Below are 18532 nucleotides of genomic sequence, written 5' to 3' on the forward strand. Positions count from 1 at the left end.
ATATATATATATATATATATATATATATATATATATATATATGTATGTATTTTAATCTTTTCACCCTAGTCTTGATGGTTATATATCGCTTTGTTGTATAGATGTATTTTTTAATTCATTTAGCTAGTTCTATGTTGTATTCCTCTTTTTTGTAGTTACAAACAATATATTGGTGAATTTTTTTGCAGTTATTTCTAGAAGATAAATTCACAGAAATTGAATTGTTTAGTTAAAAAGTAAATACATTTTAGAGTTTAATAGATAAGTGCCAAATTGCCAAAGATTTTTTTTCCTTTCTGGTATGAAAATCACTACTCAGTAGTAATTTTCACTTCTTACTGTTCACTTGCCTGTAGCAGCTCTTTTCTTTTTGATTGACTGTTTCTACTCTATTGTGGATTAATCTGAAAACCAGCAGATGCAGAATTAGGGAGCTCCCCTAGGGGAGTTCAGCATTCACTTTTATCCTTTTTCCTTTTATAATGGACTAAGCATACCCCCCCCATCTTTTCCTGCCTTATCAGTATTACCCCCTCTTTTTCCTGTATCTTTGTTCTCTCTCATTTTCAATCATCTCAATCAGTGTATGTGTGTGCTTAAATTTTTTCCTGTTTAAAATAATCCATGAACTCCACATGCCTGACCCCCACTAGTTACTTTCTTACTCTTCCCTCATTTGTTCTTAGACTTATTTAAAGACTAATATATGCTTACTGGAAAGAAATGAGGAGCCAAAAAAGCTTTAAGACAGAGAAAATGATTAGCAGAAAATAGTAAGTTCTTCCTTGTCAAGAATTACTTTAATGTGAATGAATTAAGCTTCCCACTCAAAAGGCAGATTGACAGAATGCATTAGAAAACACATTTATTTGTTTTTTTAAATAAAAAACCTCTTCCATTCACTGTATATCCCACCCACGTTGCACTCTAATCTGACGTCCAACCTCACTACTGTACTAAACTGCTCCTCTCAGAGGCATCAATGAGCTCTCAGCTCTAGCACGACCTCACTCTCTTAGCTTTTTCCTAGTGTTTTGGTTGTGGCATTTTTCAAAATATTTTGGTATTCTCATCTCCAGACTTCTCATTGTGGCTGATCATAAGACACTTACATTTTAACAATAACTGATATTGCACTCTAAACTCAGCCTTTTGAATCTGAACTTCTTAAGATGAATGATGAATTTGTGGAATTGACTTAGCTTATAGTAGTTATATGCATATTGTAATACACACAAAAATTAATATAACTGTCCTTTTTTGTACACAACAGGAACATAGTATGTATAGTAGTAAGTGGAGGGTATGCATACATTTATTTTAATGTATATTGCCAAATTGGTATTAAAAACATTAACAGCCAGGTTCAGTGGCACATGCCTGGCTTCTCAGGAGGCTGAGGCAGAAGGATTATAAGTCCAGGTCAGCCTCCACAATTCAGTAAGATAAAAGAATTTTAAGAAAGGGCTGCAGATGAAGCTCAGAAAAGCACCTCTGGATTCAGTCTCCAGTAGCACAAAAAAAAAAAACAAAAAACACTTTCAAATGTCTTTGTGATTCAACTTGTATCATTTCTTAGAAATAACTGATTTCATAAACTTATCACTTAAATAAAGAATTGCCATTGATTATTTGAATCAAAGAATGCCTATCAAATTCTAGTATACTAGGATTTAAAAAACATGTCTTTACCTTTTATTAAAAATCTTCAGCTGGGCATAGTGACACATTCCTATAATCCCAGTGGCTCAGGAGGCTGAGGCAGGAATATCAGGAGTTCAAAGCCAGCCTCAGCAACTTAGAGAGACCCTAATCAACTTAATGAGAACCTATCTCAAAATTTTAAAAAAGGAGGGTGGGGGTAGCTGGGAATATGGCTCAGTGATTATAAACGCCCTGGGTTCAATCCCTGGTACCAAAAAAAAAAAATTTAAAAACTTCATACCATTTTTTGAACTTTTTATCTCAGCCATCATCATTTTAAACTAAAAATTTTCTATTATTAATCTTCATCATCCTGCCACTGCTTCTTAATTTAACCGTTCCTTTCAAGTCCAGTTTTTTCACCGTATCTTAGGTGTGGGTTATATAGCCCAGCTTTGTATAAAGGAGAGGACGTTTTGCTGGCAAGTGAGTATTCCAAACTCCTAATAATCTTTTTTCTTAAACTATACTTGCTTTTCTTTACATTTTTATGCAGTACAAAATAATTCATTAGGATAATTTACTTTTTAGTATTAAAACAGACATAAGAAATTGATATGTGTTTCTAGACTGTTTTCTTAGCCTTAAGTTTTATTAAGTATTACTACAGTAAGGAATGGATTTGAGCCTTTGCTGATTTACAACGCTTTTCTTGGGGAAATACCAGGAAGAAATATAAAATTATTATCATCCCTAATTTTGTATTTTTTGTGCTCATCGACAGTTGGAAAAATATTGATACCTTTATTATTGCTACTTTCAAAACTAGGAGATTTTCTTTAACCCTTTTCCTCATCTTTCCACAAAAGGCTTTTTACTCCTAATTTCAACATAAAAAGCTTTTCTTTTGCACCATATGTGTTTATAAATGAAAAGACTGCTAAAATAGTGTTTTGCATATAATAATATTAAAAAGTTAACATAGTGTTATTTTTATATGAAACATTACAAATAAATTATGTTTTTAAAGAATGTTTGGAAAGTTTACCTAAGAATAAACCAGAAAATTAAAATGCCCTGTGAGCCATTTATGTAGAAATAACCATTATAAACATTTGCCTTTTTAAAAAATTAAATATTCTGTTTACAGACATTTGTAACTGAGTTTTAAACTAACAAGGAGGAAAACGACTTAAAGTAGAAAAGAAATGAAGTTTTAATCCTTTCAACATAAAAAGTAAATCAAACACAGAAGATAACAGGTAGACATGAGTTGGAGGCCAAAAGCATAATTTCCAAATGCTACTTATAAAGAAGCTGCCAAATCAGTAGATAAAAGTATAGGAAACTAACAGTTGGGAATTTTCCCCCCATAGACATGTTAAGTAAAAAGGAGACTGGGTAGTTGACAAAACAAAAGGAGGAAGCTTCAAACTATCAAGTGAAATAAAATATAATGTTGTAAATGTGAATAGAAAAACCCTATCAGATGCTTTTGGTTCGCACTCTGATGAAGATTTTGACAGTACTGCACTTGGAGATGATCTTGATGTGCTGCCATTTCATTCTTTGCTGAATGTAGCCAATTTAAACTGCCAGAATTTCTTGACATTCCTACTCTGGCATATCTGAGTCAGCATCTTGTTGCTGCAGCAGCTTAATTAAATTTGCCAGTTTGTGCCACAAGGACAGACATGTTCTCATATTCAGAGAGACAGCTGTGAAGCAGTATTGTTAAGAGTTGCGGACACAATACTGTTAAGTTTGAATAGCTCTCAAGACATTTTCTAGTGAAAAATCAATTTTCTGTAATACATTTCTCCCAAGATCAGCAGTTAATATTCATTTTGTTAACCTAAAATGTGCTTATTTTTGTATAGTTATTGGAGAAACTTAGTAACTAAGTATGTCTTCTTTCACATGTATTGTTTTTAGAGCCAACCTGAGCATTCTAATTTTATTTTCCAAAAATTTTTCCCCATTAAAAAATCAGTGCTTTTAATTAGCTTTTTATTCTTGGTTTGCTCTAAGAGGGTACTTTTGAATATTTTGTTTTATATGGGGGAGGCCTAAATCTTTTTCACAAATTACTATTTTCAAGTTTTGGAATTTTTACCATATTTATTCTAGTATTATAAAGTTGATTTAAAGCAAATCAGTGCTGCTTTTGGATGGGGCTTAACTGATCCTTTGTCTAGACATAGATCTAAATTAATGCTTTGCAACCTGATCAGGCCAAAACCCTCCCACTTTTTTATTGGTGCATTATAGCTGTACATAATAACTTCAACTTTTCATAACAAATGTATGTAAGAAATAAGACACTTCTGTTACCAGCCTGAATGAAATGAATAGCTAATAATTACCCTAGACATAATTTTAAAAAACAATACATCCGAAGTACATGAATATAAAATGAAAGGAACGTTATTTACATTATATATGTATTTTAATAGGTAAATTGCAATGAAATCACTATGTCAGATGATATAATGATGTAATGAGATGCAGTAGTTAAAATTTATGAATAAGATTGGGAGGGCTGGGGTAGGTAGTTCAGTGGTAGAGCACATTTTTAACATGTGATTCTTGCGTTAAAACAAAACAATAAGATTGTATTTAAGAGAAGTTAGGTAAACTATATCACAAAAGAATGATAAGAGAAAATAGAATATAGTGTTAGGATAACACTTTAAAAACTGTGCAAGACAGTTTTACACATTGTAGGCATCCAGTATTCCTCTCCTCTGAATACCTTTAAACTTCCCCTTTTGTGATAACCCTTCTGTATCTGTATATTTCTCCTTCCTTCCCATTTTCCCTCTTAATCCCTGATTATTATGTCTTTAGAATTCTTCTCAGGCCCCTATTTGATACTTTCTGTTTGGAAACCTAGAATATTCATAGCCACTTCGGATTGATATACATATTTACCTTTCTTCTCCATTCATTTGTCTAATCCACTTGATCTTGAGACTCTTGAGAGCCTAGACTGTACTGTATTCAGTGTTTGTTGTATTTTCAATATCTAGCATAGACTTGCACATATAAACATCAATAAATATTAATAAATGGAATGAAGAATGAATCAATATAGACATCCATCTTTCTTATTAGTTTTTCTTCCTCTGTGGATTATTGTTTAATTTGGAGCTAAATTATAAAAATAATGGCTGTCATGGAAATCAGAGTTATAGAGACCAAGAAAATGAAAGTTTTTGGTGGAATTATAAATTCTCTTCTTGAAAATGTTGATTACAATAACTGAGTAGCAAGAATAACGACAGTTATGAACAAGATAAGAAATTTGTAGTCATATGCATTAATTGAGGTGGTATGGTGACCTCTTTAAAAATTGAGAGTAGCACTTTATAAATAAATCTAATAACAGGTTCTCTAGCTATTCACTACTTTTTCTTCTAGTATATTACATTACTTTATGCTAGGATTTTACTTTTGCATAAGGACATTTTCATGGACTTAGACATGTACAAGACTGATAAAGGATTGTACAACTTTCTAAAACTACTTCTGTTTCCTTAAGATATAACTTATAGTTGTTGGAATTTTCTTAATTAATTTATTGCTTGATACTGAACTAAGGGGTGCTTTACCACTGAGCTACATCCCCAAACATTTTAACTTTTTTATTTTGAGACAGTCTTGCTAAATTGCTGAGGGTCTCCCTAAGTTGCTGAGGCTAACCTCAGACTTTCCATCCTCCTGCTTCAACCTCCCAAGTTGCTGGGATAACAGGTGTGTGCCACTGCACTTGGCTCTGTTTAAATTTTGAGATAAGCAAAGGAAACCAGAGAATTTAGAATTGCAGTAAATTTACTAACTTTAAGTTTGTAACCCTATTTTAAACTGGTCTTAGTAGCTTTTTTTCATTATATAACTAATATATGTTACTGGAGAATTTAAACATTAAAAAAGAACTAGCATTGTAATAAAATATAAATACAAATATAATGAGCAAGAATGATTTTCCCTCTTCAATAAAAGGGATAAAACTTCTAAATTGAATAGTGTAATAGTATGTCTCTTCCTCTTCATCAGGTAGTTGAAGGTAAGTATGCAATGTGATTCATTCCTGCAAAATACTTAATCTGTACTAAATGACTAAACATCAAAATGCAGGTGTCAGAGTTAGATAATAATCCAGAATTTACTCTGTTAATCATGCTATATTCTCCCTTATGATTGAGAATCTTGAAATTCCATGATAGTAATCTTCATGTGAAAAACACATATTTGTAAATTGTATTTTTTTTTTCCAGACGTATAGGGGAAAATTTGAATGCCTCAGCAAGTTCTGTAGAAAATGAGCCGGCAGTTAGTTCAGCAGCTCAAGCAGAGGAAAAAGTTAAAACCGCAGTTGGAATGGTTCTTCTTCCAAAACCAAGAGTTCCTTATCCTCGTTTCTCTCGTTTCTCACAGAGAGAGCAAAGAAGTTATGTGGACTTGTTGGTTAAATATGCAAAGATTTCTACAAATTCAAAGGCTATTGGAATAAATAAAAATGAATACTTGCAGTATTTGGTATGTATTTTATTCTTCAGCTTCACTAAAAGAAAAAAAATTACAAATCAGGAAAAATTTTTATTTTAAATTTTCTTTTATTATTTTAGGTACAGTCATATTTACAAAAATGAAAAAGTAAGACGTTTACTTGGCAGAGCATTGGTGCCTTTTTTGTTGGTCCTTTCATATAGATCAGGCATTCTGAGCATGTCTCTCTCAAATTATAGTAGAACTTTACACACCTTATTGTTTCAGTTTTAAATTATTGCTCAATTATTACTTTAAGTAGTTTCCACATTGTCAATTATATATGTGATGCTATGCTGAACATATTTTTAGCAAACTCTTCGTTCTTATCTGTGATTGCTTCCTTAAGATGAAATTTTTAAAATAAAATTGTCAGATCAAAGATCATGCATGTTTTCAAAGTGATTTACACATGCACTTGGATAAATTTTTCTGCAACAAGTTTAAGCCACTTTGTACCACTATTGTATGAAAATCTTTTTAAAAACTGCCTTCATTAAGGTAGTACATTACCTTCTTTTGCCTCTAATTGGATATGGGTAAAATGGTGATTTCTTATTTTACCTTAATTTAATTTACATTGATTACTAATGAAAATAAGTATTTTCTATGTGTTTCTCAGCCATTTTTATTTCTTTTTTTTTTTTTGTATCTTGCCTGTTCATATTGTTTGCTCATTTTTCTATAGGGATGTTTGTCTTTTTTATTTTTAATATATAAAATAAATTAATTCCTAAGCATGTATTATAGTATCAGACATTGGCTTTTCTGTTTTTGTGGAGTTTAAGTTTTGGGGATTTCTTTTTTTGTTTGTTTGTTTTTTAGTTTTTGCTGTGTTGAACCTAGAGCCTCACAGATGCTAAGCCCATGCTCTACCATTGAGCTACACCCCATTCCTAGAGTTTATATTAACTTTTATTTGTGGTTTCTGATTTGGATTTGATATGTTAATTGTTCATTAAATTCAAATTATTAGAGCAGTGATTGAGAAGAGATTGCTTTTTAATGAAACTTCTTATTCCAAGACTTATCTGCTTTTTAAAAATTCAGGATATGAAGAAACATGTGAATGAAGAAGTTGCTGAATTCCTAAAGTTTTTACAGAATTCTGCAAAGAAATGTGCACAGGATTATAATATGCTTTCTGATGATGCTCGTCTCTTCACAGAGGTAAAAACAAAATTACATTTATGTAAATTTCTAAGTGGATTACAGTAATAACATTCTAAAAATGTGTGATTATCTAGCAAAAAGCTTAGAGAACTGTCAGTATTTTCAGTTTAGAGAATCAAGTTATATAAAGTTGTATGTAGGTCTTTTATTCATGTGCTGAATAGTAGAAATATTAACATCTCAAAACTGTGTACTGTAGTATATTCATATGTTTGTATCTTTTAATGATCTATCTAGATTATCCTTATCCATGGAGAATACATTCCAAGAACCCCAGTGGGTGCTTGAAGCTGAACATAATACCAAACTCTACATATACTACATTTTTTCTATACGTACATACTTATGGTAAAGCTTAATTTTTGAATTAGGTACACTAAGAGATTAACAACAATAAACAATAATAGAACAGAATTATTATAATAATATACTACAATAAAAGTTATGTGAATATGGTCTATCTCAAACTCAAAATATCTGGAAATACTAAGTATTCCGTCATTTAAACTACTTATACAATTGTTCATTTTATTTTGTATATATAACTTCTCCATTAATTCATGTATTTGGGAATTTTTTTGGAGTATTAAACTTTATTTCTAATAATTCATGCATCTGCTTTTATTGAAATACATTGTTGAAATTTTCATGTGGCTATATTTGATGGTTTCTTAAGTAGCATAAAAAATGTGTCTTTAATTTTTAATTTTAATAAGATTGCTAATTTTAGTATTATTAAAATCAGTGTTTTAGGAAACTAGGTTAAAAATTTGTTTGAAAAATAAAATTAAATCAAGGAATATACAATGTGCAGATTGGTAAAAGTCTGATTAACAAAACAAATCTAACTTTTATGATTAAATAATTATATAATCACATGTAACTAAAACATTACTGTTGCAGTGTTAATGAAGTATGATACAAATGAATTTTTCTTGATTTTTATTTCCTAGCAAGTTTTAAGAGCTTGCATTGAACAAGTAAAAAAGTATCCAGAATTTTATACCCTCCATGAAGTTACCAGCTTACTGGGATTCTTCCCGTTCAGAATAGAGATGGGATTAAAGTTAGAAAAAACTCTTCTAGTATTGGTAAGGTTTATCATATGAAAGTATAAGCCTTTTTGGTCTGAAACATCATCTGTATTTCCTGTATTTATTGTATTATTTAAATTTGAATGATAAAGAGATAACTTTTTGAATATATAATACCAACCTGTGTCCCATTCTTTTTAGTTCATGGATACTAATTCTTGATGTTTTAAAAAATATCACTACTAACTTTCTTTCTTTCTTTTCTTACTTCCCATCTTCCTTAATGTTCCTAAATACAAGGAGGAAGCCCTTATTCTTTAAAGGGAATTTACTCACAAACATACTAGAAATATATGTGAAGAAGATATTTGGGTTCCACTATTGCTTTTTATGATTTGTGCTTCATAAAAAGAGAAGATGGAATTTAAAGTGTCAGGGAAATTTCATGAAACCCTTCTTTTGAACCTTTAAAAAAAATTGGGGATGGTTTAGAGAAAACATTAGGGAATATCTTGGCTTAAAGAGTTTCCACATTTGCATTTAGTAGAATAATGAATTTTCAGTTAAGAGTTTTCATGATGAAAGATATTTAGGGGAAAAATACATCAGGATTTTTGCAATAATATTTTCATTTTGGGCTTCTTTAGGGCAATGTAAAATTTGTGAAAACAGTATTTCCCTCAATGCCTGCAAAGTTGCAGCTCTCAAAAGATAACATGTCTTCCATTGAAACACCAGAACAAAGAGCTGAAGCTATGCACTATGTAAGTAGCCAGGTGGCTTTGGATCTCAGTAATCTGTATCTCACAAAATACATATAATTTGGTTGATCTGAAGTTCCCTTTATTGCTTCCTCCCTTCTTTTCATTGCTTTGTCAAATTGTCAATGAATATAACCAATTAACAAGTTATGTGTTTTTTTTCAGGATATTAGTAAGGATCCAAATGCAGAGAAGCTTGTTTCAAGATATCATCCTCAGATAGCTCTAACTAGTCAATCATTATTCACTTTGTTAAATAATCATGGACCAAGCTATAAGGAACAGTGGGAAATTCCAGTGTGTATTCAAGTTATACCTGTTGCAGGTTTGTGATTTGCTATGTCAGATAATGCTCTCAAAAGGATATTGGAACCATTCCATTTCAATTGTTCAAACATAGGTGGTCATTTGTCAAATACAAAAGACTTGGTTTAGGGAAAATGTCAGTTTGACACTTAAACTCTTTTTGTGTGTGGGTGTGGGTGTGGGTGGATGGTGCTGGGGATTGAACCCAGGGCCTTCTGTATGTGAGGCAGGCACTCTTCCAACTGAGCTGTATCCCCAGTCCTTAACACTTAAACTCAGTAGAACTTTTTTCAAATATGAAGCTACTAAAGAATGACTAGTATTAAGTCTACAGTACCTGTAGTCTTGTTAAGGGGTGAAAGATAGAAAAGTAATCATAACTTAGGTTGCCAGAAATACATGAAATTGTGAAGTACTTCTGTCTTTTATTTAAATGAAGGAATGCTATACTTCTTTACACAACTTCAAATGGTTTAATTTCCAGGATTTATTTACTTATCCATTATTGAAAATCAGACTTAAAGTAGGTCTATACTAGTTTTTCTTTTAACAATAAAATTAAAATTTTATGTCTATAATATAAATAAATTAAAGACTTTAAATGAAACAAAACTACAAATTAAAATCAAATGTAAGGTATTCTCTGTGGTAAAAATCTCATCACTTTTTGCAAGTTCCTTTAAGAACTGAGTAATAATAACAGAGTACAACATTAAAAACCAGAAAATTATTTTTAAACATGGCTAGAAAAGAGCATGTTTGTCTTGCCAGTTGGGTTTGTCTTTAGGGATTTGAAAAATATTTTCGTTCAAGATTGGCAAATACATGAGTTGTGATTCCTCTCCCCTATGTCTCTTTGTTTATGTATTCTGTTTTGAATAAAGCTACCAGCTACTCTTCACTTCTTTTCTTTTGTTTCTGGTTTAAGGTTCCAAACCAGTTAAAGTAATTTATATTAACTCACCACTTCCCCAGAAGAAAATGACAATGAGAGAAAGAAATCAAATTTTCCACGAAGTTCCATTAAAATTTATGATGTCCAAAACCACATCTGTTCCAGTCTCTGCAGTATTTATGGACAAACCTGAAGAGTGTATATCTGAAATGGAAGTATGTAATACTTTTTTGTTTCCTTAAGAGAATGTACGTTTATCCTTTTGAAGTATTACTTTTATTATGTGTCTCTAAACTTAGTAGCAAAATGGTCATATATATATACATTACATCATATACCATTAATGTGTATAATTCTTATGTTTTCATGTGTCACTTAAAAATAAATTTAAGAAGAGAAATGGTTGACAAGTATATGAAAAAATGCTCAATATTATTAATCATCGAGAAAATGTAAATTAAAACCCCAATGAGATATTATTATCTTCTTATAGAATGGATATAATAAAAAAGACTAAAAAATGACAAATAGTAGTCAGGATATAGAGAAAGAGGACCTTATATACTGTTTGTGGGAATGTAAATTAGTACAGCCACTACAGAAAAGAGTTTGGAGGTTCTTCAGAAATTTTAGAACTGCCATATGATCCAACAATCATAATTCTGGATATATATTTAAAAGAAACAGTGTATCAAAGAGATCCCTGCACTAACATGTTTCTTGCAGCATTATTCACAGTAGCCAAGATATGGAATCAACCTAAGGGTCCATTAATGGATTTATGATGGTAAAGAAAATATGATATGTAATCACATTAGAAAACTATTCAGCTCTTCAAAACAAACAAAACAAAAAAAGGAAATCCTGTCATTTGTATCAGGATAGATACAAATGGTATCTATCTGGAGATCATAGTGTTAAGTTAAATGAGCCAGGTGCGCAGAAAGACAATGTACAGAAAGACAAAAATTTGATTAGTATTCAAAATAGCTAGAAGAAGAGAATTTTAATGTTTATCACAAAGACATGGTAAATTTTTGAGATGATGGATAACATATATACTTAGTTGATCAGTACACAACATAAATGTACAAAAACATCACACCATACATATCTCATAATAAAAATGAAGTTACTAACTATCAAAAAAAAAAAAAAGCTTCAAGGAGTTTACACATGTCATGTATCAATTATATGTTGCAGAGCTATAAAACACTTTGTTGTATACCAAAGACTCAATCCAAATAGATTTCAAATTTCCTAGCTAGGTCCTTCATCTAAATAGTTTATTGACTTACAAAGGTGTCACAAATGAGACAAAATGTATTTTTTTTTTTACTATATATTTTTTAGTTGTAGCTGGACACAATACCTTTATTTTATTTATTTTTATGTGGTGCTGAGGATTGAACCCAGCACCTCGCACATGCTAGGTGAGCACTCTACTGCTGAGCCACAACCCCAGCCCCTAATTTTTTTTTTTTTAAGAGAAAGGGGGCTCTCATTATGTTGTCCAGGCTGGTGTTCTCAAACTCTTGGGCTCAAGTGATCCTTCCACTTCAGTCTCCCAAATGTTGGGGACTGTAAGTGCATGCCATCAGATCTGGTTTTGATAAATTTTCTTAAAGCTTGTACGTGGAGTTTAATTTTCTTAGTGTAAAAACGTAGTAAATTTTTTATTCAAAATGTTATTGGTTATAAAAATCCCCATTGTTATTGTGTTAATACTAAATAAATATGTGCAGATTTATGTCTATAGATTACAGCCCTCAACCCTGAAGTCCAGGTGAACATGAATGTCTTTGATCTAAATTCCACAGATGTGGAGTAACCCACAAAATAAAGTGTGTGTGTGTGTGTGTGTGTGTGTGTAATGTGTATGTATATTTGTAAGTGTATAAAATAGTCTTTAAATTCAAACTTAGAGTTGAATTCTCAGTCTAGAAGACTTTAAGTGATTTAACCTCCCTAAACCTCCGTTTTTTTCTTCACATAAAACAAAAGTAGTAGGACCTACTTCACAAGGTTGTTGTGAGGGTCAAGTTTGGTATTTATTTGAGATGCTCAGTGTGCATATACTAAAAACTTAATGATGTTCTCGTCTTGGTAGTGGTTAATATGAGGTTTTAATTGGCCTCATTCCTATTCAAGAATTTTAAGTGTGAAAGGGAACAGATGAATTTAATTTGATTGGTACAGAAAGTATTTGGTTAGATTGTTAATCTTTTTCAGTATACTTAGTAGCTATGTGGCCTTGAGCAAATTATATAATCTGTTTAGTTTGCTCATCTGTAAGACGAGTATGATATTACCTAGCTCTTTGGGTAGTTTGGGTTTAAAGCAGTTAATTCATATAAAGTATTAGATTGACAGTTGACACTGCGTATATTAGCTTTTATTCAGTGTGTTTTAAAGTATTTTATCTATGATTATTCTGTTTCTAGAAAACTTCATTAATTCAGTCTACAAGTAGTTATTGAATAAATGCTGTTCTATGCACTGAGGATACAGCAGTAAATGAGAACAAAGTCTCTTCTCAGAGCTTACATTAGTAGCAGAGATTCTTAATAAGAAGCAACAAAGCAGATAGTGATATGCTATAAAGAAAAATAGAATAGGTTAAAGGGAGATAGGTGGATAGGGGCAAGACTGTTTTACATTCATGACTAAGAAGGCCTGAGAACAAGCCATATGAATAGAAACTTGAATAAAGTGAAGAAGAAACAAAATTTTAAAGTCAAATATGAAAATGTCTTTCTTACATTTAAGAGATCACACGATTTTAAGTATATTGGCCTTTTGCTTTTTATATATTTTAAGTTTTTTTCTGTTTGTTTTTGGCCTAATACTTTTTATGATGTATAGTATCACAAAGCACAGCACTTCCAGTTTTCTTATGTTTTATTCTTTTACATTTACTTTTGAATATCCACCTAAAACTTATATTGGTATGAGGTGAATGTCAAGAGGTAGCAAGTGCTATAAAGAAATGTGAAGTAGGTTAAGAGGGATAAAAAGTAACAGTGTGACTTCTTTAAGTAATGATAGATCAGGTAATGTGGATCTTCCCATTACATAAGACAACTAACTATAAGAGCCAGACTAAATATAAAACTTCCTCTCTTAGAAGCATCAAAGAACTACTAATAAGATAGTGAGGAATTATAGCCAGGGCTGAAATAACAGAGAAGAAAGGAATATAGGAGGTGTAAGCCTGTCACTTAGGGTCATTTTTGCCCTGGATTGTATTTGCCAATTCCAAAGTGGCAACCAAGAAATGAGCTGTGCTGTTGGCAGCATCACAGAATTAGGGGATTACAAGTCAGAATTCACTTTTCCACCAAAGGCTTAGATACCACAGGAGAAAAGGTAAACCAGAAGTAAATGAGCTTTCTCAGAGATTTGTAGCCTAAGTTTTCAGGCCCCATATTTGGAGTAAGATGCTTCTGGATTGCTAATGTCTCCACTACACTTCTAGCAAAATGAAATCGAAATAATTGTTAGAAGAAGGTACTGTTATATGGATCCTCAAATTATGATACTTCTAATTTTTAACGTCTGCTCTTCTAATTTTTGTTGCTTTCTAAGTATTCTGTAATTATTTTTATTTCTCTTTTTATCCAATAGTTTGGAGTGCTTTTTAATTTGCAAGTGCTTGGGTTTATTGTTTAAAATTTTCTTAATGAATTTCTATTTTCACTTAAGAGACAGGGTATCATTGACCAAGTACACTTGTGTTTCTGTCGAAATTTTTTCTATTTTTATTTTTGACTATATATTTTAACCTCATATTTGGTATGTCACAAATTCATGACCATTATCTATTCTCACATGGATATCATCTTTTTTCAACACAGCACTCTTCCTTTTTCTAATGCTTTTTTCATTGAATTCTGCTATGTCTAACAGTAACATTGTTATTCCTCCTGTTTTTATTTCTTAATGTCATGTCCATTTGTTTTGTTTCAAACTTTTTGTGGTGGAATGTCTAATGTAAACAGCATATAGTTTAATTTTACTTTTTTACTAAATTTGGAACTTTTTTGTTTTACTAAGAGCTACCATTTATTTGAAGGCTACCTACTCTGTGTCAGGCACTATGCAAGGAAACTTTTTATATATAGTTTCTCATTTAATCTTTGGAATAAATCTGAGAAGTAACCCTCTTATTCCTATTTTAGAAATGAGGAATTTGAGGTTAGAGAAGTTAGTTAACTTCCCTTACTATTTGATTTTCCTTACTATTTGATTGTTGTTAGAATCTTTCTCTCAAATCTTAAACTGAAAGGTTAGTAGTATTCATATCTTATAACCAAATTTCCATAGTATTTATCTAATGTTTTCTGCCACATCGAAGAGAGCTATTCTGATGCTTTCTGTCTACTTTGGAAGGAGACATTTTATTCCTGAATAAACTAAAGCTGTGTGTGGTTCTTTTTATTTTTAAGAGCGAGAGAGGAGAGAATTTTTTAATATTTTATTTTTTATTTTCGGTGGACACAACATCTTTATTTTTATGTGGTGCTGAGGATCAAACCCAGTGCCCCGCGCATGCCAGGCGAGCACTTTACTGTTTGAGCCACATCCCCAACCCTGCGTGTGGTTCTTAAGTGACTAGAATAGTACATAAAGAACCATGAACTCAGTGACTTCATGTCCCAGATACAGTACCACCCTGTCCATTTTTGCCCCATCTTACATTACTCAAAAATTGTTTTCACTGAGTAGGTGTGGAAAGAAAGCTACTGGGTGATGTTAGGAATGCACTAGAGGTAGCAACATTTCTCTGGTTATGTTAGAAAATAGCTTCCTCACAGCAGCAAATAGGCTTTCCTACAGTTCAGCTAAGTCCAGGTGTCTGCAAGAGTGAACAAGTGGGCATAAATGAAAACCTGTCTTCCTGTTTGATCCTGCATTTCTTCTTGGTGATCATCTTTGTTTTTCTTTTTGATTAGTGTAAAATCCTCTTGAGATGCAGTACTTCACAATTCACTGTTTTCTGTGCTGTTAAAATTTAGCAAATTGTTTTCCTGAACATTTCAATGGGAAAGTCAGGCTAAATAGTGATTGTAGTTTGTTGTCATCTTAAGCAAGAATCATTTAGAAACATTAGACTTTTCTTTCTACTTTTAAAAATACAACTATATATCTGAGGGATAGGGACATTAAGAAATAGGTGAAGCATGCTCTAAAATTTTTACTAATAAGTTACCAATATATTTTCTTCTAAGACATCCAGTGAAGTTAATGAGTGCCGAAAAGTTGAGACTCTTGAAAATTTGGATCTGGATTTTGATGATGATGTCACAGAACTTGAAACTTTTGGAGTAACTACTACCAAACCATCAAAGTCACCAAGTCCAGCAAGTACTTCCACGGTACCCATCCTGACTGATTCCACAGCCCCCAAAGCAGCAGCTACACCTGTAGCACCATCTGCACCAGACATTTCTGCTAATTCTAGAAGTTTAACTCAGATTCTAATGGAACAATTGCAGAAGGAGAAACAACTGGTCACTGGTATGGAAAGTGGCCCTGAAGAATGCAAAAATAAAGATGATCAGGGATGTGTACCATGTGGTGAAACGGTAACCAGTTCTGACAAGTCTTTGATGCAAGATAATGACTTGAAAACATCTAATGCCTTACAGTTTGAAAATTCGAAGGAAATTGAAAACTCTAATGAAAATGATATGACTACAGATACAGTATATACCAAAGATGAAAGACTGAATGTTCTAGATAACATAGACAATTCAAAGGAAAAGTCTTCTACATCAGAAACAACTAAAACTGAAAAAGTAATTCCTTGCAGTAGTGATACAGATGAGGACTGTTTAATCATTGATACACAGTGTGAAAATAATAGTGATGAAAAAATAGCTTTTGTGGGTTCTAGTTTAGGTTCTAGACCAGCGAGTCCAAATTCTTCTTCAGAACAAGTTTCTGTAGGAAACCAGACTACTACTACTACCACTTGTAATTCTGAAGAGTCATGTGTTTTAAAAAAACCTATCAAACGGGTATATAAAAAATTTGATCCAGTTGGAGAAATTTTAAAAATGCAGGATGAGCTCTTAAAGCCCATTTCCAGAAAAGTACCTGAATTGCCCTTAATGAATTTAGAAAATTCTAAACAACCACCTATTTCTGAGCAACCCTGTGCTCCTTCAGATGCCTCCAGTTGGCCAAAATCTGGATGGTCTTCTGCATTTCAGAAGCCAAAAGGACGTAAGTAAATATTTACAAAGAACTTATACTATTTTATCTCTTCCTTTTTTAACTTTTTCTCCTTCATTCTTTCAGAGTCTCTATTATGGCCTGTGCTGTAATCTTTACCTAGTCATTGATACTGAATCTTATAGTTTCCTGATCAGTATTTCAGTTTCCTGAATATCCTCTCTAGATATGTACCAGAGGTTTATGGATTTTATAACTTAATGTTTATCCACTGTGTAAAGTGGCTGCTAAGCTATAGGTAATGTGGTTTAGCAAACTGAAGAAGAGGAAATGCACCAATTATAAACGTTGATCAGACCAATATTTGTATTTGTGTTAGACTATGGTTTGTTACTTTTGAATTTTGTGAAATAAAAGTAAATCTCTTCCCCAGCTCTGCCTAGAATAGGCGTAACGTTACTTTTTAAAAGTTTTTTTCTTTTAATCTGATGTACTGTCTCACTAATTTATACTTTGCCTAAAGTTAATGAAGGTAATACTAGAAGGAAGAGAACTGGACTAGAGTTGTAACTCAGTGGTAGGGCATTTATCTAACATGTATGAGGCCCTAGGTTTTATTCCCAGCACTGGGGGAAAAAAAAAAGAGAGAGAGAGAGAGAGAGAACTTTAAAGCTTTAATTTCAGCTAGATTTGTAACAGTTCCAGTAAATAGAAATGGTAATAGTGTGAGCATCAATTAGGTGGAGGAAGTAGAAAGTGAAGTTGGTAAAAGCTTAAAAAATAGTTAACTGAATTGTTGTGTACTGAATTATGATGAATAAAGGGCTAATGTATTTTAAAATAAAAAATGAGAAATATTATTTTTAAAGGATTGCCATATGAACTTCAGGACTATGTTGAAGATACATCGGAATATCTTGCTCCTCAAGAAGGAAATTTTGTTTATAAGTTGTTTAGCCTGCAAGACCTGTTATTACTTGTGCGTTGCAGTGTCCAGAGAATAGAGACAAGACCACGTTCTAAAAAACGGAAGAAAATCAGAAGAGTAAGTTGTTATTGGGGGATAAAAATGGGATAGCAAAGGTATATCAACAGCAAATATTTAAAATACCATTAATATGAAGTTTAATTTTAAATTGTTTATCATTCTTATAGTGTTTTTTAGTAAAATATTGAGATCAATTTTAATAAGGAAAAGTGTTTAATTATACATAATAGTCATTAATACCAGTAACATCCTTACATAGACCATACCAACTTATGAAAAGCTTCACCATCATAGATTTGACCTAGTTTGGCACATTTATTCCTGTTTTCTATGTGAATTTGGATTTCTGTGATGACATACAAGCCCCCCCCCCTTTTTTTATTGCGCATGACAATACAATGATCTTGACATATCATACATTTGAATCAAATGGGGTATTGGAACTTTTCTTGATTTATTTGAAAGTACAAGTTTTGATAGATAGGCTTTCACACACATTTGAAGCGTTTCCAGGATTGTTAGAAGACCAAATCTCTTTTCGCTGTTTGGGGATTTGGTATCAATATTTTCTTCAGTTTAAGAAATTTTTGATAATTGCTTCTTTTAATCAAAAGGCTTCTCTATTTGATATTTGAAGTTCTGTTTCAGACTAGATAGCATATTTTTGTGTGATTATTGAATGAATTCTGGTAAGTAAAGAGAAGCTTCTATATTTAATTGATTATGTAAGAAGTATTAAAGTATTTTGCCTTTCTTTTTTTTTTTTATTTTTATTGTTGGTTATTCAAAACATTACATAGTTCTTGATATATCATATTTCACACTTTGATTCAAGTGGGTTATGAACTCCCATTTTTACCCCGTATACAGATTGCAGAATCACATCGGTTACACATCCATTGATTTACCTATTGCCATACTAGTGTCTGTTGTATTCTGCTGCCTTTCCTATCCTCTACTATCCCCCCTCCCCTCCCTCCCCTCCTCCTCTCTCTCCTAC

The 18532-nt window shown here is 31.9% G+C and overlaps 1 protein-coding gene across 5 annotated transcripts in view; it reads left to right on the top strand.

Moving 5' to 3' along the window:
- Ice2 (interactor of little elongation complex ELL subunit 2) overlaps positions 1 to 18532 on the top strand; it is a 46831-nt gene that overhangs the window by 3451 nt on the left and 24848 nt on the right. For 4 of the 5 annotated variants that reach the window (XM_015480595.2, XM_048793827.1, XM_048793826.1 and 1 more), the window contains exons 4-11: positions 5925 to 6186; positions 7246 to 7365; positions 8322 to 8459; positions 9050 to 9166; positions 9329 to 9488; positions 10398 to 10579; positions 15596 to 16595; positions 17414 to 17589. In XM_015480595.2, coding sequence (XP_015336081.1) covers positions 5925 to 6186; positions 7246 to 7365; positions 8322 to 8459; positions 9050 to 9166; positions 9329 to 9488; positions 10398 to 10579; positions 15596 to 16595; positions 17414 to 17589 — 2155 coding nt within the window. The remainder of the gene's footprint in view (positions 1 to 5924; positions 6187 to 7245; positions 7366 to 8321; positions 8460 to 9049; positions 9167 to 9328; positions 9489 to 10397; positions 10580 to 15595; positions 16596 to 17413; positions 17590 to 18532) is intronic. The other variant, XM_015480596.2, reaches the window with a different exon arrangement.

The sequence above is a fragment of the Marmota marmota genome, unplaced genomic scaffold (genome assembly GCF_001458135.2).
Source record: "Marmota marmota marmota unplaced genomic scaffold, marMar, whole genome shotgun sequence".
Lineage (NCBI taxonomy): Eukaryota > Metazoa > Chordata > Mammalia > Rodentia > Sciuridae > Marmota > Marmota marmota.